We start from the raw sequence: 25,289 nt of genomic DNA, 5'->3' as shown, positions 1-25,289 counted from the left end.
TTTTTCTTCTGGTGTAGTATGCATGTTCCACTGACAAACTTTCACTGGCTACAAGTAAACAGAATACGGGTCTTGAAAAGACAGCCTTCTCTGTTTGTCTGTGACCCGGAGGGTCTGGAATGTGGAAATAGAAGTGGAGAGTGTGGCCCACAGTGGCTCTGGTGGGGGGTGGAGAGGAGAGCAGTGGTGTGAGCAGCAGCGAGGTGGGTTTTGCAGACCCAACGTGCCACAGTATGTCCTGCCCTGGGCTGATCCTGGGTGTGTCTGGGAACAAAACAAGCACAATGTCTGGCAGTTTGTGTGCGTGAGATACGGACTGCTGAGCCGTCCTCCTTCTGAAAGTGGGCTCCTGCTGATTTAGAAGGAAGGTGCCATTCACCAAAATCTGATGTATTTTGCCACATTGAGAAAGAAAATAAAGATGTCTTCACAAAGTACACCTTCATCCCTCTGGTCAGTTCTTTGCTGAATTATAAGCTTTGGATATTGTTTTGTTTGAAGACTTCTCTAACAATACCTAATCCTCACGTTCCCAGTTATCCAGGTGTTGCCACTTTTAAAGTCACCCACCCTCCCCACAGGCAGCTCCGACAGCAGCGCTGAATACAGAAGATTTGTGTTTGTCTGAGAACAATCCCTGCGAAAAAGAAAGCAAGTAGGAACAACCTTCTTTGGAAGGCAGCGTCCGTGTGGGCAGGGAGGAAGTTGTTGAAGTGGAACGATGCGGTAATCCTGATGTTGACTGGTTTAAGGCTCTAATCGCTTTCTTTTGCACACGAGTCTCATATCTGTTGTTAATTTTAATGAGCCTTCTGTGCCAAGCCTGCAAGAAGAAAGGGTCCTAATTTGTCCCACTGCCGAACTGTTTCATTGGAAAGTATCCTCATGTCTTTCTGTTGAAATGTTAGCTGACAGCTCTGACACAGGAGCAGACCTTGCAAGAAGGAATTCGCCACAGATCCGATAGCTGCGGTGAGAAAGGGAAACACAGAATCATCGAATATCCCGAGTTGGAAGAAACCCATGAGGAGTATCGAGTCCAACTCCTGGCTCCACACAGGACCACCCAAAATCAAACCATACTTCTGAGAGACATGAGTGGGCTGGTGCATGACTGAGCATCAAAACCCACTGGCCCTTGCTTGCTCCCACAGTGGATCTGGGTAAATCCCTGGCAAGCTCTGCTTTCTTTTCTTGATTTCTACAAAGGAGGAAAACTTGTCCTTACCTCCTTAATAGAATTATTGTGAAGATGAACTGGATCATGTTTGTAAAACCCTTTAGGCATGAGAAGTTTTATTTGCAAGTTACTATTATTGCGAACTCCTCTCCTTATTCACCTGGTGAGCCTTTCTTGACTTGAAGCTTTAGCCTACAAGCATCTTACACAATTCCATAAAAATGAATAGCAAGTGAACAGCTTCATCAAATATTTGCAGTGACCTATGACTATATTTCTAATAACAACCTTATAAACCCAGAATCATTGAAGAACAACCCACAAACAATTGCAGCCTGGAAAATCCTAATTTGCAACTACTTTCTGCCTTCATCTTCATAACATTTTTAATTTGTTGCACTTCTTTTCTCTTGCAAATTTGCACTGCGGGCTGCAAAAGCCATTTGCAGCGTAGGAACAGGAGCCAACCTGTCACTTCAGGCAGCAGAGAATGCCTTGCCCCTTGCAGAGCCATCCACTCTTACGTTTCCCTGGCAGCCGGCAGTTCAGCCAGGCCACTTTGCCGCAGAGCTTTTCTGGCAAAAATTCCTTATTTAGTTTCAAACTTCTGAATAGCATTTTGGCTTTGGAATTTCTTTCTGCTCTCAGCACGTGGGGGCTGCCTGCTGGGCTGCCTTACCTCCAGAATTTAGACATTTTGTCTTGAAGGTGGCATTACTTTGGAACTGCTCAAAAAGATTGCAACTATGTAGGACAGGCACCAAGAGCTGAATTACTCTATTAAGGTGTTGAAGTACTTGAGTAAAGTAGGGTAGTTTTTTGCTGAAATCACTCTTGGTTGCTATAATTATCTAAATATTTCTTTATGTAATAAGATGCTGCTCATAGTCAAAAGTACTCATGGATCTCAGCAGGGAAACATAGCCTGTGGAGACTGCTGTTGCTGCTACATAGTGCATGTTCTTGACTGCTATTAGCATTAGTATTTGATATTTGTTAACAAACACTATTTGAGAGCCATCAAGCTCTAGGAGGCCTGGGGATCATTTTAGGTCATTAGCAAAGCTTAAGAGCTTTGTCATTTGGGATAACACAAATTTGTGTACTCTAAACTAACCCAGCACTTCTTCAGCTGAAACTACAGTTATGATGATCTGAGTTGTTGATAGCTCTATGGCAAAATATATATACATATTTTTCCCTAATTACAGAGCTCTGAGATCTCCTCAGTGAAAAACACTGAATTATATACAGACTATCAATCATGGTCTCCTTTTCCTGTACTCTTGCTACATTCCTACTTCCCACTTCTGCTGCTTGCTGATCAGTTTCCTTCTTTCGCCCTTTCTCTTTGACTCCTGTGACATCTCTGTGCCTCTTTTTCACTCCTGTGCTTTCCAGAGAGACTTCACCTCCCCTCCTTTGTCTGGCATCAGCCAGGGAAGCACAGAAGAAAGATCTTTTTTACCTCAATTTGTGTGCTGAGGACTCCCCTGATCACAAGAGATCCAAAAGCAATTTTGTAGTAAGCCCTGGCTGAGCACTGTATCTCCAGGGCAGGATATGCAAAATAACCCAAGACTTATTTTTCTCTTGCAGTTGTGTGAGTGTGAATGAACTATGATTCTTTCTTACTGACAATATTTAGCTACTTTTATCTGAAATGCATGATTTGTTTTAGCTTTAGGTAGATCACCAACATGAAATATCTCAAATATTTTCCACAATTAATGCTAAAGATGGCAAAAAACCAAACAGTTGGGTACAGTCTGCCTGAACATTTCACCTGCCCCTGTTGCTTTTTTGAAGGGCTTCTTCAGTGTAGATGGACGTGTCAGTTCACCTGAGTGCTGAAGAGTCATCTCTGGTTACCCAGAAGGACTGGGACAGCTTGCCCATTGGTGGCTCTATAAAGGACTGGGTAGCCCATCCCTGCTGAAGAGGACACAGTGCCTCTTTGCAGGGGGAGGACTGAAGCTTCTATTGCCTTTCATAATTTAGTCTCATAGGATTTTTTTATTTTTTTTTTGCCAAAGTAAACTGGTGAGCAATAAATCATCTGCCTTTTTTCTTTTTAGGTTGACAGCTGATTTCCTTCCTCTTTCTCTTTGAAGATCTCAGCTCTTCTTTTGTAGTTGTTAGTTAAAATGTTGGCCCAGGGTCTGTAGAGTTCTCAAACCTTTGCAGCTCGGTGGATGCACGAAGTATTATAAGATCTCAGGAACTGCGAACTCTTGCCAGAAAGTAAACAGCTAGTACAGAAGTACAAAGGGCAGCATTTTCTTTATTCTTTTGCACACAGATAGGTGATTGCCAAATATCCACATCAGGCTTGGGGCATGAAGTGCTTGATCTTGTTTTTGAGATTTCAAACAAAAAGTACTCATAGTCAACACAGTGTGAAACACATGTGCATTTTGTTGTTGTTCTTTGTTTCCAGTTGTTCTCCTCCACAACCTTTTTATAGTACTTTGAGCTTCCTCTTTGCTCTTCACAAGTTACATACAGTTTGCATTGAGTTTGAATTCCCCAAGCACGTAAGGGCAGGAGGCAGTGAAATAGGCCAGGCTGGCCCTCCTCTCGGTGGGAGAGCTTGCCTCGCTATTGACTTTCAAAAATAATTTTTTTTGACTGTATTTGTCTTTGGTGGTTGGGAAAACCAGCAATGGGGTTGCTTTAATTGGCAGAGGTACTCAACAGCAAAGAACATGCTGTTTATTATGTATGCGTAGTGCTGTTTTAATGGCTATTATGAATCAAAGAGGATTTGTATTTATTTCATTAGGTGTTTTTGACTATTCCAGCCCAAATTAATGTATAAAGATTTTATATAAGCATACCCACCCAAGAAGTGTTGAAAGAATATTGGTAAGGTTACAAAGTGAGGGCCAAAGTTAGGAAATGTTTGGATATAAGTCCTCTATCCAACTTGCATTCCTTTCTTTTCTACAGATGCATTAAGGTACAGCTGCTGATGTGTAAGCCTGTAATATAGCATTTGAGTTAAGCTGAGGTATCCTACCAGGCCTTCAGCTTCCCCGCACACATGCAGACACTGGGCAGTGCTACCAGCTTCAGTCCTCTCTTTGCAGAAGTTACATCAGTTGCAAAGAAGAACAACACATTTCCTGCCAAAGGATACCAGGCATATTGGTGAAGTGTTCTCTTGTGGAGCACAGATCATGGGTAGATGCTGTGGCAGATCTGTCAGCCCTGTGTCTTGTCTCCTGTTCTTGAGTGGCAGTAGGGATCTCTGTTTGGGCAGCTGAATGCCACCTTTAATATCCATTTGCTATCCTATGAGTTTAAACACTGGATCACATGTAGACACTTAGGCTGAGACACCTAAGTTTGGGTTGACTCCTGCTGATAACATCAGAGTACCCAATCTCATATCCTTGTTTCCGCAAGAGGATTCAATTCTCTTAATTTTTTTGGAGGCAGTCAATAGTGAACGTTAATCTGTCCGTCCACTGCAAAATCACCTCATTCCCACCTTGTGAGGGGACAGAGCCCCTCTCTGCACTGACTCTACCTCATGGCTCTTTCTTAATCCTGGTTTCCTCTTTATAGATGTCTCAGCTCAGTTTCAATCCCCTTGCCCAGGCTTAGGTTCTGTCCTATACCTCTGCCTCCCCTTGCTCCACTGGAGATATTTCCAGACGTGTGGCTACTGCTTAGCTAGTCTTATCAAACTCTCTCCCATCCTCCTTCTCCTCTTTTACCTCTTGACGATGCCAGTTGTTCAGCCCCCAGCGCCAGTCCCATTGCTGCCAGTGCCTGTCCAATGTATGTGTCAATGTCCCCATATAAAGCAGCTGCATCTAGGTGCCTTTTTGCAAGGACAGAAATGTTTGCCTGGTTCACAGTCTGCCCTGCTGAATTGAGGCTCTTAGATTAAAACCAAAGATGAGCTAGAAATTTCCCACTAGAAGTCACCATCAAATTGCTTTTGGTATTAAAAAAAAAAAAAGACATTTTCCTGCAACGTTTTTGAGAAACGGCTGAAATATTTTGGCTGAAGTTTCCCCAGTCAGTTCCTGTTTGGGGCAGATGCAGCTTTGGAAAACTTCTGCTCTTTCTCATTGCTGTTTGGCAAGGCTTAAAGGCGACTTAAAACAGGTTGTTAAAAAAGAAATTGCCAAATAGTTGATTCAGATGCAATCCCAGTTTTGAATATGTGTCTGTATCTAAAGCCATATATCAAGTTTATGACCTTAAAACTAGTTTTGTAAGGTATTACAAAGGTATTACTGCTGACTTGCTCTGCAGCATTCTGAGCAGCTGACACAGGAACTGCCTCTTTGTGATTTTTATAAACCAAAGAACTTCAGTAGTGGGGAAAGTTCACTGTGGACTGCTCTGCATTGTCCTGCTACCTCATTTCCTCTATGAAAAAAAGAGATGAATTTGGCTTGAAAGCATAGTTGCAGCAGCTGAATGTTTGTGGTTACATCTGGAGGAACGAGCTGAGCTGGTGGTTGCTTACAACAAGTTAAGTTTCTTAAAAAGATCTGTGTGCAATGGCACTTGTTGCCAGTGAGCATATTGTTGCATGTGTGTGTTGAGAGAGAGGGACAGAAAATTTAGGATATGTCCTCACAGTGCTGTGCTTGCTTTTTTTTTTTTTTTTTTTTGGATAGAAACATCTCCAGCTCTTTCTTTCTTAAGAGGTGTTCATCTGTCAGCATTGTACTAGCCGCCTTCAAAGGCTTCACACTACAAGGATCAACAGAACACTTACGACACCCTGTACACCGAGCCACACATACACACACAACGGTCCACATCATATTTCCCAGCTTCTAATAACAAAGCCGAGACCTATCACAAAAACCAAAAGCCACAACCATGACATGCTACAGGAAAGGGGCTGGAGTCATCAAGTATGCTACCAGCTTTTTACTTTAAAATATACTTTCCTGGCAGGAAGAATTTGTTAGATAAATTTCCCAGGTGGCCCTGGAAGAGGGACCACACATCAAAAGATGAAAAGCAAACAACCAAACAAAGCACTTTCACACTGGAGCAGGAGAGAAAGCAGAAGAGGAAATTCTTCCTGTCCCAAAGCTCTCCATTTGTTTTGACCAAAGCTCTCAATTTGCTTTACCCTTGAGCATGTGAATCACCTCTTCTCCCAGTGACCTGCTATACAGCCCATGCAAGAACATTACATCTGTTCTTTCAGTACAAGAGTTTCAAACTCTAGCTCTTCCCAAGATAAACCTATTTTTTTTTTCCAAAACTAAAGTGAGTAATATGTTCAAGAAGAAGGTTAGCCATTGGAGTGGAAATGCTAAGTCATGGCTTGAACCAGCGATTGAGCACCTGGTGGGAAGGCAGGGCCAACCCAGGGGAGCTCAGGTGCATGCAATCTGAGTGACCAGAAGGGGTAGATCCTGGCTCCACCCCTTCCCAGACCTCATTTAAGGGTTGGCAGTGGAGGCAAGAGTGTTTTGTGGGAGATTCCTGTGTAGCTGAGGTCTTTTGGAAGTAAGCAGATTTTCTTCTGCTTCTACGCAAAAATCTGACTCCCCAGTTGATCTTCCAAAAGCACTGAAACATCATGTTGCTACGTTGAAGTTTAAGATGTTCCTACGTTCCTTTCCCTGAAATGGTGTCTGTCAATAAAACTTCAGTGGAAGTCTGTTCTGAGGGTCTGAAGAGAGGCAGTTGGGATCTAACACTGAAGAGTAGCTTGTGCAGAGAAAAATCCTGCATAAAAGCTTTGGCTGAGGTGAAAGACAGCTTATTACACATGCCGTTGTGCAGACAGCACCGCAGCTGGAGGTCCCCGAGGACCCCCTGCAGTTGGTTAAATGTTGGTATTTCAGGTGCGTGGGACTGCAAGGCCAAGGGACTGGGAAATTTGCTTTTCAAATTTCTTTGCAATCAAGACGAGAGTCAGTGGTCCTGGAGAAACAAATAACTTAAGCCCTGTGTGGTTGGAAATGTTTATTTTGTTCTGGGATGTTATAACTGGCATATTATGGCACATTAGTTGTGTTTTCACTCTGAGTGCTACGAGAGGGCAATCCAAGAGTATTTTGGAGCTGTATTTACTCCTTTTCCAAAACAGCTGCTACCTTTTGCGTTCTTGAAATAAACAGTGCTAACAGTAAGCACACTTAGTAATTAATACATTCTAAAATACAGTTCTCTTTTCAGAGTATTTTAATGAACTGTAGGGGTGGGTTGTCTTTGGCAGGAGCACTGCAGAGGTATCCAACAGAAAGGGCAAGGGTGAAAGGCTTGGAGTGGTTTGCACAGCCCTCAGCTGCTGGCTGTTTGTTGATCCAGTGGTGCTGGTTGTCACACTTAGTGCTGGTGTCCTACCAAACACCCCCCCAGGGTTCCTAATGCTGCCTGTTTAATGCTGTGTTATCATCACTGTATCAAAATCACACTAACTGGTGCTTGGTTTATACACGCTGTTCAATAAAAGGGCAGTATGTCTGAATAGCGTGTAGTCCAAAGAAGCAGAAAATGATGCTTTAAATTACAGAATCCTGCCCAAGAAACAAGATTTAATTCTCCAACCTTCAGAATGGGTGATCCTGCTGTTCTAGAGCCTTGTTCCTGCTCAGAAGCTCACCTGGTGCTGGTAACTGCAGAGTGCCCCACTGGAGCTCAAAAACTTCAGGTTTAATTCTGGTTAAGCAAAATATCTTCCACATTTTAAAGACAGAGTTTAGAATTCTGGTCCCAGCCATGAGTATTTTTTCAGCATAATTATGTTTTTGGTTAGAAGTGGTGACTGAGATGAAACTGGGGCATCCCTGCTGACTTCTGGTTTTCTCCAGGGCTGTTTCTTCAGCTGTGCTGCTTGGTTTCAGCAAAGTGGGGTGCAGCTGGGAATGAGTCTCAGGTGTCTATGACTAAGAGAGCCAATGAGAATGTTCTTGATGGGATTTTAATATTGGCAAACCTTGTAATTACAAATGCTGTCCAGTGGATGTTAAAACAAGTGCCAGGAAGATGCTCATAAAACAATCAAGTCTGCTGATTGGATTTCATCCGTAGATAATGAGCAGTAGCTGTTGTGTAGAAAACTGAAAGCTTGAGAGACAGAAGAGCTGGTGAGGGCCAGGCAGCGTGGTAATGGCCGTGGGTTATTTGCTGGTTCATGAAAGTGGGTGAAGTTGTTCATTATTTAGTCACTGAGCTGAGTGCTGGTTATGCAGTAATGATGTGTGGAGCCACTGCTGGATGCAGCAGCTCTGGGCCTTGTGCTGCTCCCCTGGTTGGGACTGGGGTGTCCAGGGATGTCTGGGAGCCCAGGTGCCTGTGGGGGAGGCATTCCATATGAGGAAGTTTGTCTGAGGTGTGGCTGGGAGCAGAGCATGGGTATGTCTTTCACTCCTTAACATACAGATATAACAGAGTATGGACCAGGGAAGATGGGAAGGCCTGAATGTATTCATGTGCAGCACTAGCTTTTATACATGTATCCATATCTTTAAATGTGTATGTATTATAAGGGAGGTATATATATTCTCACACATTATTACTATTATTGCTCAAATTCTGGAGATGAGTGAGATGAATCCAGTTATACCCTTCTATTTGCTGTGTGCATAGGCTTCTCGCTCCAAAAGGCTGCCCCTTTTCTGTTATTTCATGAATCTCTCAAGTGAAAACCTTTTTTGATAGCCTGACTGTTTTGTGTGCAATCCCCTCTCACTTTTTCAACAAAACTTAGAATTCTTTTTAAAGAAATGCTCATAAGCTTCTCTTCTGCAGTGATCCTTTGTAGTTGTATTTGAGGGTTGTCATTATATTATTAATTTGTTGGTTATTTGTGGAGTTCCTTAAAGCCAAATTACATTCACTTTTCTTTAGGGAAATTGTATTTCTAAGACATATTTAAAAGGCTGTTGCCTGCGGTCAGGGACTTTAAGAACATGCTTTTCTTTCCGCTGGGGGCAGATTGCTTTAAATTATTATTGACGTGGTAAAAATAGGAAGTAAAACTTGAACTCTGAGTGCTCTTATTTGTTGGTTTTTAATTTTATTATTTTCTATTTTTTTTTTCAAATAATTCCCCGCAGTGGAAATCAAACACTTCTTCTTAAAATAACTGCACTCTCACCGGATGATTCCTATATCCAGGACTGCTCTTTGCAAACTTAAATAAACACTGAACTCTTATCACAAATGGCATCTATTCAGAGCTCATTACCGCAAGGTTCTGCTGTGCCAGTGGAGATGCCCCAGTGAAGGAGCAGGGCTTTGCCTCCAGGTCTCCTGCTGCCCTATGGGGAAGGAACATGGCTCTGTGAGAGGCCCCTGTGATTGGCGTTACCTGGCCACTTACCAGCACCTGCTGGGATTCTTTCTCCAGAAGCTCATGGAGTCATGGCATCATTAAGGTTGGAGAAGACCACCAAGTCCAGCTGTCAACCCACCCCACCATGCCCACTGACCACATCCCTCAGTGCCACATCTCCACAGCTCTGGAAAACCTCCAGGGACTGGAGCCATCCAGGCTGCTCTCTCAGAGCTGGGCAACTTGCAGGTGTTGCACTGGCAATGAAACAGCCTTGCTCTTAAGCAGGTAAATAATCCTTCTGTTGTCCAGAAATCCCTCTCTTTACAGTGTAAAATGTCTGACTGCTCTTTCTGATATAAACTAGCATGGTATTAGGGTTGTGACCATTCCTCAAGAGTTCCTGCCAGTCTGCAAGTGTTCACGTTGCTCGTACCCATGGCATTCAGCCTCCCACTAATCCATGCCTCTGTAAATGAAAACGAGCAGATAAACTGCTGTACTTTACTTTCATTAAGATGACAAATATGTTTACCACATTCTTTATGGTGAGTTTTTGACTCTTTGCCAACTGTCTGCATCGCATTAGATTTATTTAAAAGCATTTATTTTCTGACAGTGCTGACTTTAAGTGCTGCAGGGCAGTGTTACCTCCATTTTTTTTTTCAGCAGCCAGTTGATACCAGTGGGGATCTTTGTTCTTCACCTTCTACACCTTTGATGACATTTTAACTGCTCATTATGGCATGTAGGCTTTATCCTTTTCTAGGTGGACTCTTGCTTCAATTCAGAGTTAATGGTTACTATTTATTGCATACTTTAGACTAGCATGCAGCGAAGTTGGTACGTGCATGTAGTGCCTTAAAAAACCCAGAATCCCCAATATGAAGAACATTCTGTCCCTAGGCAGGCTGTGCAAACACAGGAGTACGTGAGTAATTTACCTGTGCCCTGGAGTTGTGAGGACAATGTAGGTGAAATAGCTCAGTGTCCAGCATGACTGGGCCCTAAGATGAGTGACAAATAGACATAAAGCTCAAAGAAAAGAAAACAGGCTGTGCAACCTGCAAGAACATCTTAATTCCTGGATGGCTGTGCCATGATGTTACTGCAGCGGGATGCTTTCTCTTAGGTAAATAATTAGTGCTCTCCAGAGAGCTGCAGATGTGCTATAACATCTTATGTTCTCAGCCTCAAACCCTAAACCAAAAGCTTTAAAATACCACAGACAGTTCCGGTGGGGTAGGTTTCAGGTGGAGCTGATGACCACCACCTCTTTCTCCTTGCTGCCTCCTTATATCCCAAACCATTCCCTGGCTTCTTGGGCTGATTCCCCCATGCCTGTGGGGAGGGGGACCTGAAGGACCTGGAGCAGAGGCAGCAGCAGAGCTGAGGCATCTGCGCTGGACACATCCACGCTATGTCCTCATGGAAGCACTCGTCCTTGGAGGTCCCACTTGACGACCAGTGAAGCTGGGAAGTGACATTGCGGAGTACAGGTTCTCATAGTTCCAGTGTGAAGTCTTGGTGTGCATGCAGAAGTACAGGGCTTCATGCTGAAGCCCACAGTCTGAGCTTTTTTGTTGACCCACCAGTTCCTACTCCCATGTGGTTTTCTCTCATTTCTGGATGCCGCAGTATCATCCTTCCTCTGTTCTTTTGTGGAACTGTTTCTGTTCTTTTCTACACTGTAATTCAGGTCACACTGATTCAGCAATAGCTACTGTTGAGTGCTGCACAGTTCTGACTTAAAATCTCCCAATACCTCATTGGTACCAGTATTGCAATCCACCTCAGGCAAGGCTGAATGAGGGACCACTGAATCTCCTACATTAATTTTGCTCTGATTTATTCTTCCATGGATATCAGGATATCCCTCAGGGACCTCACCTCTGTTGTAGAGTATTAGCATCCAAAGTGTCGGTCCTTCATGAGTTACTGGGCACCACATCCCAGCCCAACCCAAATAATTCTCCCCTGTCACTCAGAAACATCCATTGGCCCCATCACAGCCCTGCTCTGACACCTTTCCAGCAGTGCCTCCAGCCGCAGCCATGGAGGAAGCAGGCTGTGTCTGTCTCTAGACATGGGGATGAGGTGGGAAAGGTCAGCACAGCATAGGGCACAAGGCTGCTATTGCTCAGCCTCCAAAGCTGTCTCTGTATGAGCACTCAAACTTTTCAGTATGGTTTTGGTTTGGGTATACATGTAAATACAGAGAAGATAAACAGCTACTGAAGAGCTAGGCATATTAATTTGAGCGGGTATCAGCTGCGTGCATATGTCCTGTTTTTGGTTCAGGGCATCCCTAGCACAGTGCCTTGGCTGCAGAGGCTTGTGGGGTGCTCCTCCTCCAGAGAGATGGGTGCTTACTCACTGGGTTTTGATGGATCTCGCATGGATGCTCTGCTTCTGGCTTGTCAACAGTGAGTCACAAATTCCAACTGTTCGTTTCATTGCTTGGTAGATCATGCTGAAAAATTGCAAAGAAAAAGCTGTCACTGAGATGAATAAAAGATGAAGTGTAGATTTTGTTTTGCATAGGGTATTTCTCTTCTCTCTTTCCATTTCATCTCCACCACCTTAATTTTTAAATTGTTATTATCTTTGGTAATGAGCTCCACAGTTCATTGCTACCTCTTACTATTGGGATGCAATGTTTTTTTTTTTTCCTTGTACTCTCTTTTCCAGTCCTTGCAGATCACAGCTGCCCTTTGCCAAGAATCTGCTCCCAAGAGACCACGTCCTCTCAGGAACTGGTGTCATTTATGGTGTTACTCAGTGGTTTTCTGTCCCCAGTTCATCTTCCACTTGGGCCCTCCTTGCCTTCCAACCACTGCTGTGGCTTTTCATGCTCTTTAAGGAGTTGCATTGCTTCCCCCAGCTGTGCTGCCTTCTTGGCTGCAGGATGCCATGGTGCACATCTGTGCTGCATGCTGCTTTTGGTTGCTGCTCCCTGCAGCATTTTGCAGGACTAAGGCATCCATAAATACAGTGACAGCATTCCATGTAAATAGGTATATGAAAAAGGACCTACAATGAACAAATGCTCTGCCCTACCTTGCAGGGCTCTGGCTCAACTGAATGCTTCCATCTTCCAGTTTCTCCATGGATTTTTTTAAGGACTGCTTGCTTAGTAAGTCAGGACAAGGAAATTTTAATGGAAGTAGGCCCTATGAACTCATTCATGTAGTACTTACAAAACCACTGGATCTTTGTGAAAATTATAGCATATAAATAACACCAACCAATGGCAAGGCCTTTCTGTTTCCTCTGGGAAATGGTGGAAGGTTGCTGTACTGCCAGTTGGAAATTCATGATATTTTAGGCTTGCACTTGGACCAAAAAGAAGAAATAGGATCAGTGTTTTGGAACAGAGTGAGCGAATTGTGCAGGAATTGTGTGCAACAGAATCTGAAGCTGACTGAGAGTCTGGCTCTGAATTTTTTGTTAAACTCTTCAAATTGAAAAACAAGATACAGCTGGTACAACAGCGACTGTTCCAGTTAGGCAGCCAGCTTCGTAGCTCGAGGCTGGTGAGAACGAGGTAGTCATGCATCTGCTTTCCTCCTGTTCTGATCTATGGACCACAAGTGAGAGATTGATTCACCGCAGAAGGCACAAGTGGGTTCAAGCAACAACAAAAAGAAACACTGAGAAATCTATTTGCATGAAAAGATGATTATGTAAAACACTTTCTGGAGGCTTATAGGACTTTCCTTAGTGCATAAGGAAAAAGCTGGAATTTTGGATCCCTATCCTTACAGACTCCCAGAATTTGTCAGCAAAGGATATTTGCAAGCATATGTTGATGGTTGCCTTTGGGTGGCATTCTTACGTTGCATGACCTCGTGTGAGATGATGTGCACCTACTCTTTGTCACCAAGGCTGCTGCATTTCACTTCTGGGCAAACACAGCCTCGCCATCTCACATCAGAGCACGTGCACTGGCAGTCACAACTGACACCTCAGACCTGTGGGTTTAAGAATATCTTGGGGGTTCTTAGGCAGGACACGTGCTGCATAAATGCAAGCAATCATTTAATAGCTGTAAAAATAATAGCAAAAATTCTTGCCTATTTTTCATCCCAGATGGGTAAAAGAGAATGGCAAATTGCTAAGTGTTTTTTTGTGGATGTCAGAAGCTGGATGGAATCCAACAACTATTTCAGCAAATATTTATGAAATTGAATCTAAACCATTAACTGTTCTGCTTATCTCAGATGTGGTTGTGCAATGTGTTTCTCTTGCTTCTATTCCTTATCCAAAGGTGGGGGAGGAAGGGGATATTTTCAAGGTGGAATCTGTGCCATTTCAGTCTTAGAGACCAGAATTGGTTTTGAAGACGAATCAACAACAACAAAAAACCTTTAACAGGTCTTGGTGTTTCTTTAAATTGGCTGTATCAAACTGAGCTCTGGGCGTGATCTGAAAGGAATGATTTAAGGAGATGAGACAGTTTCCTGGCTTATAATACCCGTTTTATTTGATCTGATCTTTAATCAGAATAATCCTTTTAAGCTTCCTATACACGGAAGCGTTTGAGCTGATCCTTGCTTTGTGGTGCAGTTTGGAGGAGAACCTCTTTTACTCCAAGACAGCACCAGTCTTCCTTTTTGTCCTCTCTAAGAACAGCCACAGATGGGTCCTTTCTCCTACAGCTGCGGTGGGACAGGCACAAATGTGTTTTGCTTGCCCCAGCTGGTAGATTAATTTCTCTGGTAACACTGAAACAGAATTATAAAAGGAAGCTTGTTTATTTTCCCAAACTATTTGTATGTTCCGCATGCATAAAATATTCATTAAGCTGGGGAAAAGCCTCCTAAATGCTAAATATTTGTTCATTTCTGTATTGAAGGAGGCAGACGCTGAGCTTGTCTCAGAGTGCTCCAAGCAATAGCTGCCATTTGTGAGCGAAAACCACGTACTGTTTGCAGTCTTTTTGCTCAGAAGGGATGCGTTTTAGCAGATGGAAGCGCACCCAGCATGCCTCTGGTGCTGCTGAACAAGAATTCCTTCCTGGCTTTGGTGATGTTTGTTATTTGATTTGGACAGAATAAAGGGCAGCGCTGGTTGCACCTGCGTGCAAAGGGGAGCAAGCTCCTGCCACGCATTGTGCTGAGTTCTGAGTAGGATGGACAGTCAGAGAGCAGTGTGTAAGCCACACTGCTCACACTGTCATGATTTAGGAGCCAGTAGCCATTAATTAAAGCAAGCCCCCTGCATTAAAAACTGTTTCAGTCCATCCTGGCAAAAGTTATTCTGAAATGGCCAAGAAAGGGTTGGCAAAACCTCATGGCTCAGGCTTTGGCCACCTGTTTCTCCAGAGAGGTGTCAGTTCTTTGCATGAATGTTTTGATGCCTTTTGTTGAAATATTGGAAGCTGCAATAGGATCTTTCTGCTTTTTGCCCTAACATTAGTGTTGTTCTACTAGGGGTGACCTGATCCGTGGCAGACTTCAACAACATCTTGGCCAAGGACGTGGCCTCATGGTCTGGAGGTGATTTCTTTGCCAGTAAATGACACTTTATGAGATTGCTCGGTGGATTAATCATAGAATCACAAATGGTTTGGTTCAAAGGGATCTTAAAGCCCGTCCAGTTCCAGCTCTCTGCTGAGGGCTGGCTGCCCAGGGCCCCATCCAACCCAACCTCGAGCACCTCCAGGGATGGGGCACCCACAGCTCCCTGGGCAGCAGTGCCAGTGCCTCACCGCCCTCTGAGTAAGGAGTTTCTTCCTAGTATCTAACTTAAATGCTCCCTCTTTTAGTTTAAAGCTGTTTTCCCTTGTCCTATCACTAACTGCCCTTGCAACACGTTGGTCTTCCTCCTGTTTATCGGCTCCCTTTTAATCAGAGCTGAACACGATTATGAAGAAACATTTTTAAAAGAATTGTTGCTGAAATAGAAAACTCATATCCTCCATTGCTCAGCTCGCAGTCGGAGGGTTTGCCTTGCTGTTCTAGCATACACGCTTAATTCCCATGACATGATTTCAAAAACTGTGCTATTATCTTCATTTCTAATGGCAGTGTCACACTGCAGCCGGACAACCTGTTTTCCCAGCGAGCAAATTTTGAAGCGAATTAAATCTTCCTCCCTTCACGCTGCTGGAGGGGGAACTGAAGGACAGAGGCACCTTTGGTACCGACACAGAGTGGGCCCACGGCTCAGCTGCTCCGGCGCAGCGCCCATCCCTGCTCTGCACTGCCTTCCCCAGCGCACCGATGCAGATGCAGCCTCGGTTACGTGAAACTCCCGCTCCCAAAAGCAGGCTCTCTTCCGATCCCACTAAAAAACATCCGCGGTTATTTGAACCCGCCGGCTTTCCCGGCGGACCCGCAGCTCTAGGCTCATGATGCGGTGTTCAGTGAGCCGCTCGTGCAGGCGGTGCGCTGCCGGAGCGGGTCGCCGCAGCCGGGCAATCGAATCCTGCGATGGCTGAAGCATCCCTGGCACGGAGCCCGCCGCGAAGCGTCGCCTGCGTTCTCCTGAGTTACCTCCGCTCCTGCTGTCCCCGCGCAGCGCTGCGATGGGAAGGAGGAACACACCCAGCCCCGCTCCCCATCTGTTGCGGCGTCGGCTTCAGTAGCAGAGGCTGAGATGTTTAAATGTGCTTGCCCTTAGGGAAAAGCCTCGCGTGCGGTTCTTCAATGGACGTTTCCAGCCAGACTGCAGGATTTTTCAGAGCTGTAAGTCAGAATGTGGCTCGCCTGTCTGTGGGTTCCTTCAGGTTTGATTTTTCTTTTAATTCATTTATTCTAACAGACTGGAAAAGGGAATAGGTTTTGCATTCATTTAAGCGGAGAAGCCTGAGTGCACTGCAGGACTCTGCTGAGAGGCGTTCTTCAGGCTGTGTAAGAGATGCGTGGTTCTCGGGTATTTTGTTTTTTTCATCTTGTTTTGTCTCTTTTGTATGCATGGCTGGCACAGGGCTGTTGTCCTGTTTTTACAGCATTTAGTTACAATAGATATTTCAAGGCTGAACAAAATGTTCTTTTATCTAGTTAAAGAATGCAGCCGGTTTTTTTTCCTTGCATAACTTTTCCTTAGTGTTTTGGAAAGAGAGATTATCTTTTTGGGGTGTTTATTTAATTTCAGCCTGAAACCATCTGCTCTCTGCATCCTGCAATGCCTGTTTTCTCATCCTGATCATCTCAGGGCAGCCTGAACTGCTGTGCAACCCATTGCTGTGGCTAGGCATTGCAACCCCCAAATTACAGCTTTTTGGTAGGCTCGTGGATTGGAGCTTCTATTTGCTGTCTGCCCTTCTTTTCATGTGATATTTGACTCTGTGTCAGGGTAAAGATGCGTATTGTTGCCTTCACGTGTTCCTTTTGCATTTTTCCCTTTCTGCTGCCAGACTTAACACTGAGCTCACTGCAATTCGTGGGCCTGTGAATGAATGAACGTCCGATAATGATGATGGCTCTTTCTTGGGATCAGATGCAAAGCTTTGGGTCTAACAGTGCCCTGTTAGTGAGGTGTTGGAAGGGCTTTGGTGAAGGGTAACTGGAATTTATGCCAGTGTAAGATACGGGGGATTTTGCCAGCTCCTCTCTGCTGTGCTTGTTGCTCCCTGTGTTGTAGCTGTTGCTACGGGACCACATTTCAGCTGCACAGAGAGTGGGATGGATTAGGGTGTCTGCTCTGGGGAAGAGATTTCAGCTCGATCCCTGTATGGGAAGGAGGCTGGACTCTAGGAGAGGTGGGGCAGCAGAGGCTGCTCTGGCTCTGAGCAGCCCTGGGAGATGAGAGAAATCTGAAGTTGGGAGCTGGGGCCTGGAGCCTCAGTGGGAAGAAGGAGTGAGTGGCAGGAGGATGAAACGGATCCTGCTGACACGGGGCCAGCCCACTGCGTTTCAAGTGCTGACTGGATCGAAAGGGAGGCAGCAGGAGAGCCAGCCCACAGGGACTGCACTGCTCATCGCTTCTGTACAGGGTTACTGAGAGTGGAATGAAAGGGTATTCATTCTGATAAATGACACAATTTGAAATACACGCTAAAACCACAGGAAAAAAAAAACAAGCAACCATGAATCTGCACTAGGATGTCTTACAGCCATCAGGAAGAAATTAGGAGAATAAAAAGCAATATTGGTGGAAGCCTTTAAAGGTAAATCACAGAGCTGGAGGAAATCACCCATAAGCACAATTTGTTTCAGGCCGTATGCAGAGCCGAGTTTTCCATCAGGAAGAGAAGACCCTTGTGCCATTGTGACGTGTTCCACCGCCCAAGTCAGTCCAGCAGTGAGCTGATTTAAAAGGCAAGAAACACTAAATCATCTAAATTTAAGAGAACTGACACTTAAAAAAACTATGAGAGCTTGTTGCGTATATGCCCACACAGTAAACGACTATATACATGTTTGCCATGTATATTCTCCAACATGAGAGCACGCATTATATGTGTGTAAAACAAGAAGAGATGCCCGGTGAGGTGAGCTCTGCCACTTCCAGTCCCTGGAGGCCACAGTCAGCAGTGACAGCCTGCTTCTGTTTCTCACTGTAGCAACTAATGCTTTTGCTTGTAGAAGTGATATGTTTTGGTAAACGTATCCCCTTGCTCTGATGTAAGAGACACTTTTCTAACAGGTATTTAACTGCTTATAATGACTGTGGGCAGTACAATTTCCATCCTAATGAAGCTCAAAAGAAGTGTCACTGAAGCATGCATTCAAATGCTTAACTGATAGCTGTGCAACTATTTAATATGTACAGATAGAAATTATTGTTTTTAAAGAGAAAAATAACCAGTATACCTTCAGGACCATATTACTCACATTAACTTAATTTTTGCTAGTATCGTCTCTCTTTAAAAATAGAAATCCAAGCAAGAATACAAAAATGTTATTCTGAGTCGAGGTTTCCTGCTTGTGGTTTTAATTCACCTTGAGAAACAAATAGTTTACTTCTCTTTGCTTAGTTTTGTTTCCTGCTTCGCTGCTCATCTCTTGTGCAGCAGGATTTTGGTGAAGCCCCGTGGCCACGATGGGCTGAGGCTCATCCAGTGTCCCTGGCAGAGCCTGGGTCACTGATCCCAAAGGGAGGTTTATGTGGTTGTGAAAACTGGGTTGGGACTGTCTGCCATGTGTCTTGGAGCAACAGCCATGTACCAAATGGCCCCAGCAACGCCAGGCTCGCGCTCTGCCCATCTGTCACCATGGCCAGGGAGCCCTCCTGAGTTGGAAACGTGTCCCATGCTCTCTAGGCAGGACCAAATGCTTTACAAAGCATTGTCATGTACCAGCTGCCAGCCAAACCAAATGCAATATTGCCTATTTTGGCTGACTAGTGTCTGCTTGGTTTAAAAAACAATACATAGGGCAGAAAAAACTTTTGGGGAACACAAGTGTGCAAATATCATGCTTCAGTTTTGGATTGGATTTACCTGAGTATAAGAGTGCTTACTAGTCTTTTCTCCACAGCGTATTCAGACAAGTCCATTGCAACCATCGTGCTTAAACGGGCACATGAGGATTTACATGGTTGAAATTAGAAGACTTATTAAAGGAGCCAGAAATGAATATAGCTCACTTATAAGAGGTTTTTCCTGTACTGGGAATGATTTCTGGAAAAAAAAAAAAATAAGGCTTACCAACAAAAGCCATAGACCTTGAAAGAAGCACACTGTTTATTTGGGGAGATACCCAGTTTAAAATGTTAACAATGTATGTACAATAAATAGGAAACCTTACAGTGTGTTATTTCTGTCCTTCCCTTTCCACATAAGGATTATTTCCAAACTGGACCCACTGTAAAAATCTTATTTTCAGTAATGGCTATATCAAGTGAGGATGAGTAATCCCTCTGTTGTGTTGTTCCACCAGCCTCATTGCTCACGAGGTTTCCCAGATGAGCAGGTATTGTATCCATCTTTCTTCCAGAGGTGCTCACTTGTGCCTTCTGACTCCTCCCTGTGAACAGAGCTGCGGTGCTCTTGAACCTCATCGCTGGAGACGGCCTTTGCCAGCGGCAGGGCTAGGTGTGAGGAGGCCTGCAAGCATGACGTGCTCAGCCCACGTCTGCTCTCCAGCAAACTGCCTTCTCTCCGTGGTCCTATAGCAGGCCTGTTTTCTTAACATTTAAATTCTATTTGATACAGGTGGACACGGTGGCCTCTTCCTTTTCTCTGCAATGGGTGCCCGCTCCATCAAAGAGCTAACACTCTTTCCTATACAACACCCAAAGCTGTGTACAGAAAATATACACTTGAGTAACACTTAGAAATACCAACAGAGATTAGGACCTCATTGTGCTACCCGTTGTATATAGATGCCTACAGAGTGTCTAGACTGCGGGAAGAGACGTGATTGAAGCTCGTCTTAAATTAGCCTGGCTGAGTCCTGACAGCCGTACAGCAGCGGGAGCGAGGAGCTCAAAGTGAGCTAAATTGCCAGAGTATTTACTCAGCCTCCCACGGGGATTTTACAGCCCACGCTCACTGGGTGTTGTCATGGCTACCCTTGTGCTGGAGCAGGGTGAAAGCGAGCTGGCTGATACCACACTTGTGATTGCTGTGTAGACGTGCCTGTAGTACGATGGAGTTCCTATTGTGAGGCTTCTCAACAGAGGGCAGTGGGCATGGAATGGGCTGCCCAAGGCAACGGGCACTGTTCCGAGTGCCAGAGCTCATGGAGCATTGGGACGCCGCTCTCAGATAAGGGTTGGGTTTGGGTGGTGCTGCATGGAGCCGGGGGTTGGACTCAGTGATCTTTGTTGGTTCCTTCCAGCTCAGGATGTTCCGTGGGTCTATGATTAAAGATGGAGAGGTCAAAGTCAGGCTTTGTTTATCTTGTGCCCAGTCTCCAAAGGGTAAGCAAATTGTCTAGCCTTTCCCTGCAGCCCTGTACCAGAGGAAGGGAGATGCTAGTTTTTACCTGCCCTGTAATGAGAGGCTAGACAAAATCATGGGGGAGATGACTAGTGTTTTGAGTGTCCTTGGTACCTTCCCAGAGGTAAACTAGAAAGTTAGAACAGGCAATGAAAGTATTGTCACATAAGTTCACCTACGAAGCTGTTCTGAACTGGATATGCAGTTTGTAATGAAGTTTGGATTCTCACAGAATGAACAATGTAATGTAACTTATTTGTATTGAGTGGCACTGCTAATCAGAAAAAATAAGAGAGGTACCAGTTCTTTGTCTGCAGCTCTCAGCATCTCTCAGCTCAAAGTGTATGGTAGGACTGAAGGACACACAAGCTGGTTTTAAGGCACAGTATCATACTGTGACTATGACAATCTTTTCTGTATTGTCTCTGAGAACTTGATCTTCCTTCTGTCCTTGAGGGCTTTTTATGTTGCCAGCTTCAGCAAATCGTACGAGGAGCTCAGGGAGTGGAGAATAAAGTCATCCATTCTTTTGGGAAAAGAAAGACAAATAGTCTATCCTGTGAAATTCAGCATCCTGTATATATTGTCTCTTTCTACGTGATTCTAAAGCTATAAGAAAAGCTATAGCAAACTGACTGTAAATTTACTAGATTTGAATTTTTTTTTTCCTGCTGCCACAGAATCACAAAGGAGAATAGAGCAGGAAAACAAATGGGGAATCTTCCCTCACCATGGGTTCCATGTGCTGTCCCCTCTGAGCTCCCATTCTGGTCTCCAGTATACCAGGCACAGAGCCATTCTGTTCTTCCTTTCTTTCCCTCATTTTCTGCTTCTACTTTTTTTCCTTTTTTACTTTCTTTTTTCTGCTGAGACCTACTTGATCAGAGTACATCCCTCACTCGCCTGATTTTCCAGCTAAAAGCTTTCTTCTTGTTGTTAAGATTATTCACAATTATTAACTGAAAAAAAAAAAAAAGGAATTAGTAGGCATCTGTCTTCGTAAATGCACTGAGCTGCAAAAATTAGTTGTAGTTCAAGTATTTATGGCAGGGATTTTCTGCCTGGTGTGAATGTCACTTTTTAAAATCATATATATGTAAGGGAGAACCCAGCAAGTCCTGCTCAGACAAGGCCATCAGCTGGAGGTTTTCACTTCTGATTTTGTTTTATTTCCTTCTTCCTTCAATGGTTTTCTAAGAGATCTGGCCTATAGAAACTGGGCGAAAACATCCAACTGCAGTGACTTTATGTAGTGTAGAGATGATTTACTAGACTTGATTGTCCTTGCGTTGAATCCATTCAGACTGCCCCCATGCTATAGTGTGTCTCAAGTGTTCTCATTGCATTATGGCAAAATCATCTTTTGTTTGCTGTGGTTCTGCTATTTTACTGTGGCTGACGTTCTGTTTTACAGAAAATGTGCGCTTTTCTCTGCAATACCTTGGAATCCTTTGTTGTGCTTATGTAAGAATTGGAAAGCAACTCTGTTGGCACGGAGTCCGTGCCATCTGAAGGGTAACATTTGCAGTCTCTTGCTGTCTCTCCTTATAGCAGTGTCTCTTTTGGTTGCTTTCTAATTCCCTCATCATTCATCTGATCACATTCACCAGGTCTGAAGTATGTTATCTTCTGCTTTCACTTTGTCTTAACTTATTCTTCTTGGAGGAAATGTCTCTGCAGAGAAAGTTGCCTGAGCACCTAGAAAGGGGCTTAACAAAGAGCCAGCAGCCAGCAGGGTCTGTGGAGCACCAGGCTGACGTTCCCTCCGCTCCCCAGTCAGTAGACACCTCCGTACGTGTAAATCAAGCTGCAGTATTTAAAGGCAACCACTTTTTCCCACTGGCTGGGAGTATGCAGGAGCTTGCTGCTGCAGGCATTGTATGTGGACTGTGGTGTCACAGAATATTGAGAATTTTGTTTTCCCCGCTGGCTTGCTTTCTCTTCTGTTCTCTCACCCTTTCTCTCTCTTTTTTTTTTTTCCACAACATTTTGTTATTTACACTTTTGCCAGGCTGTCCCTCATGTCACAAACATGTTGCCAGTCCCAATGCCACATTGTTCTCGGTGTAAAGGAGCTGATGAATCGGGCTGTTGCGTGCCCCTACCGATGGGCTGTGATTTACTGATTGGGGGCAGCAGTGTTTCTGTACCACTCTGAGCTCTGTGGATGCCGTGCACAGGACAGGGCTCCAGGCAGAAGTGGCTGCATCCCACCCCAGGTCTGCGTACTCCAGGCTACACTCGGTTGGTTTGCAAAGGCAAGATCCTGGCAGGATAACACAGACTTGAAAGTAAATTTCATTTTTTCCATGAACGGCATAGGAATGTGCTCTCGCAATTGAAGCCTGACACTGAGAGACAAACAAAAAACAGTCCATGGGCTCTTGACAGTTTTTCTAGATGAATCTTGTCTACAGCCTCAGAAGAAAAGGTACATTTGCTGTAGCGTGCTGGAGCTTAATGACCGTCAGGAGCTTTAGAAACGAAGGGTCTGCTGCAGGCTGCCAGTTTCCCATGATCAGGGTAACTCAGCATGGACAGCTTTTTTGAGGCAAATATTAAGGAATGATTGGTTTCATTGCTCTCTTTATTCCCTTACCTGAGAAATTCTCACTTTCAGCAGCTCTTTAAGATCAAATAGTGGCAGTTTGAACCATCAACCCACGAGTGAGAAACGGAGAAAAGTAGCTCCAGTAGCTCTTTAGTTCTTGGCGTGTCTGTTGCTGTACATGAAACTGCCAAGTTTTTTTTATATAGGACATTGAATAATCACCAGATGGATGGAGATTTTCACTTATCGGGTTCTGTGCTGGTGTTCAGCCAGCAATAAATCCCGAACTTTTTAGATTGTGCTTCTTTGGGACTGAATATTTTCATTTCTCCCTGGCAGGTCATTTATTTATTTTGATTTATTTAAAAAATTTATGGTGATTTACTCTTTGTTATTTCAAGTCTGGTGATGCATCCACTTTGACATTGATGTGTGTGCATCTGGTCTTGCACAGTCACCCAGGTGACTCCTGGACCATGCTGCCTTGGGCACCATTGTGCTGAACTCAAACTAAAGTCTCTGAATTTCATTTCTACCATCTCAAACCATCCAGGTCCGCTTGATTGTTCTTTTTAAATATGAACAAGCCTTAAAACAAACAGCACACAAATAAATCGCAATTGCCCTGTGCAGTACAAAGCTGGCTTGCACAAATCTAACCAGCTTTGTACATCTGTTCCTGCCCACTCCCATTGAGTCATAGTGAGACTTAGTCACCAGCATCCTATGTCTCACAGTACGATTTATGTCTCTATCTCCAAAACACATGCAGCAGTCTTGATGGCATGGGGGAGGGAGAAAAGCAAAGCAATGAGCAACCTACTCTTAAAGGAATAAAGCCATGTAGCAAGTCCTATTATATGCTACTGTGCCTATTACATCTAAACAACAAAATCAAAAGCATGGAAATCCCTGTATATGTCAGTTTTGAATCATTCTTTGTGCAATAATTGCGTGATTTGATATAAATCCTCAAAGGCTTCTACACAGGATTGTTCTGAAAAAGGTAATTTTAAATTCAGTCAGAGCTGCCAAGCTACGTACTCTATTCCATAGAGTTCAAGCTTTGGATTCTGCTCACAGCCTATTAGCATATGCAGTATATTTACTATTCAGAGCTCTACATAGGCTTGCAATAGACACAAACCAAGGCTGATCTAAAAAAATCTGCTGGTGCACAGATTGAGCTGAAAGAAGCAGTTCGCAACTAACATTAATAAATATTGTGACTTTCTTTGTCCTTGGTAGGGCAGCTGACATGCTCACAGCTCAGTAGTGTTAGCAGAGGAGGAAGTCCTGAGAGCCCTGTAAAGATGTGGTGCTGAGCAGTGAAGTTTTTAGCAATGCTTTGTGAGATCGGGGGTCTTGTCAGCACTCTTTGCTTAATTTCTTGATATCTTGTTTTATTTATTTTATTAAAGCAGCTGCCTCCCCGTATTGGAAAGCTGTCTCAGTAAAGTGCCACCTTCTGCCTGATTTATGTTGCGCAAATTGATGGCAATGTCTGGCAGGCATCTCATGTCCTTAAATTCAGTGCAACCCCAGCACATACCCAACACTTATTGAAACAGAGAATAATGTCTCAGAACTGCTGCTAGCACCTACACCAGGACTCTGGAGTTGCTCAGCAGAGGTGCTCAGCCTTCCAGCAGAAACAGGCCACGGTGTTGCTGTGAAGCCATCCCAAACTGAGCCACCTCTGAACCAGGCCGAAGACTTGGCCATGGCCATGGGGCAGGGACCCACCACCGCAGACAGGCTTTCACGTCAGCAGGCATGTTGCATGGCCTTGTCTGGTGTTTGGAGGGCCAGTTGCAAAGGCTGGCAGCAGGGATTTGTGTGTGAAATACTCTTTTAATACCCGCTCCTGAAATTCCGGACAACTGCTGATTTGGGCCATAAAAATGTCTTACTCCCACCCAAAACACCTCAGAAATGGGTCTATGACTCGTCAATCCCTGCACACCCCGGAGTGCCTGGCTGGCTCCTCAGCTTCAGCTATTACGGAGAAGCTTTATTAGCCTGGCTGCCAAAATAGCCTTGAAACAAAACCATAATAAAAAGGAATCCTTTTTATTCTATGTTGTTTACTGGATTCAAGGCTTTAGTGGTCTGTTACTTAAGCCTGTGGCCTCTGCAACAGAACTGCTGGAAACTCTTCTCTGACACTGAGGTCCCCAGCTGCAGCAGCGTCCAGAGCAGTGTGCCTGGGCAGGCTTTGCTGGCAGGAATTCTCCCTGGTAAGGAAAGAAACAGTGAAACTGGCTGGAAAAGGTGAAAAATGGCTTGGCCAACCAGATCTTGCTCCTGTTGCTATTTGGCTACATTTTGCCAGCCAATATATTTGTTTTCTGTATCATAAAGTGTGGTTTTCTTCCTTGTTCTCCAAAACAGTTCTGAGAAAAGGGTTTTGTTTTGTTTTCCCAAGATACCGACTAAAAAATTTTTATTCTTC

General features: G+C 44.3%; 1 protein-coding gene across 2 annotated transcripts in view; it reads left to right on the top strand.

Moving 5' to 3' along the window:
* Nucleotides 1–25,289, top strand: part of PRKAG2 (protein kinase AMP-activated non-catalytic subunit gamma 2) — a 192,066-nt gene that overhangs the window by 33,122 nt on the left and 133,655 nt on the right. The window contains exon 1 of one of the 2 annotated variants that reach the window (XM_021387826.1): nucleotides 15,998–16,141. The exons of the other annotated variant lie outside the window; for it this stretch is intronic. Coding sequence (XP_021243501.1) covers nucleotides 16,061–16,141 — 81 coding nt within the window. The 5' untranslated portion in view covers nucleotides 15,998–16,060. Of the gene's footprint in view, nucleotides 1–15,997; nucleotides 16,142–25,289 lie in introns of those variants that run through there. 2 annotated transcript variants of the gene reach the window in all.

The sequence above is a fragment of the Numida meleagris genome, chromosome 2 (assembly GCF_002078875.1).
Source record: "Numida meleagris isolate 19003 breed g44 Domestic line chromosome 2, NumMel1.0, whole genome shotgun sequence".
Lineage (NCBI taxonomy): Eukaryota > Metazoa > Chordata > Aves > Galliformes > Numididae > Numida > Numida meleagris.
The sequence above is the reverse complement of the archived record's forward strand: the minus strand, read 5'-3'. Positions and strand labels throughout refer to the sequence as shown.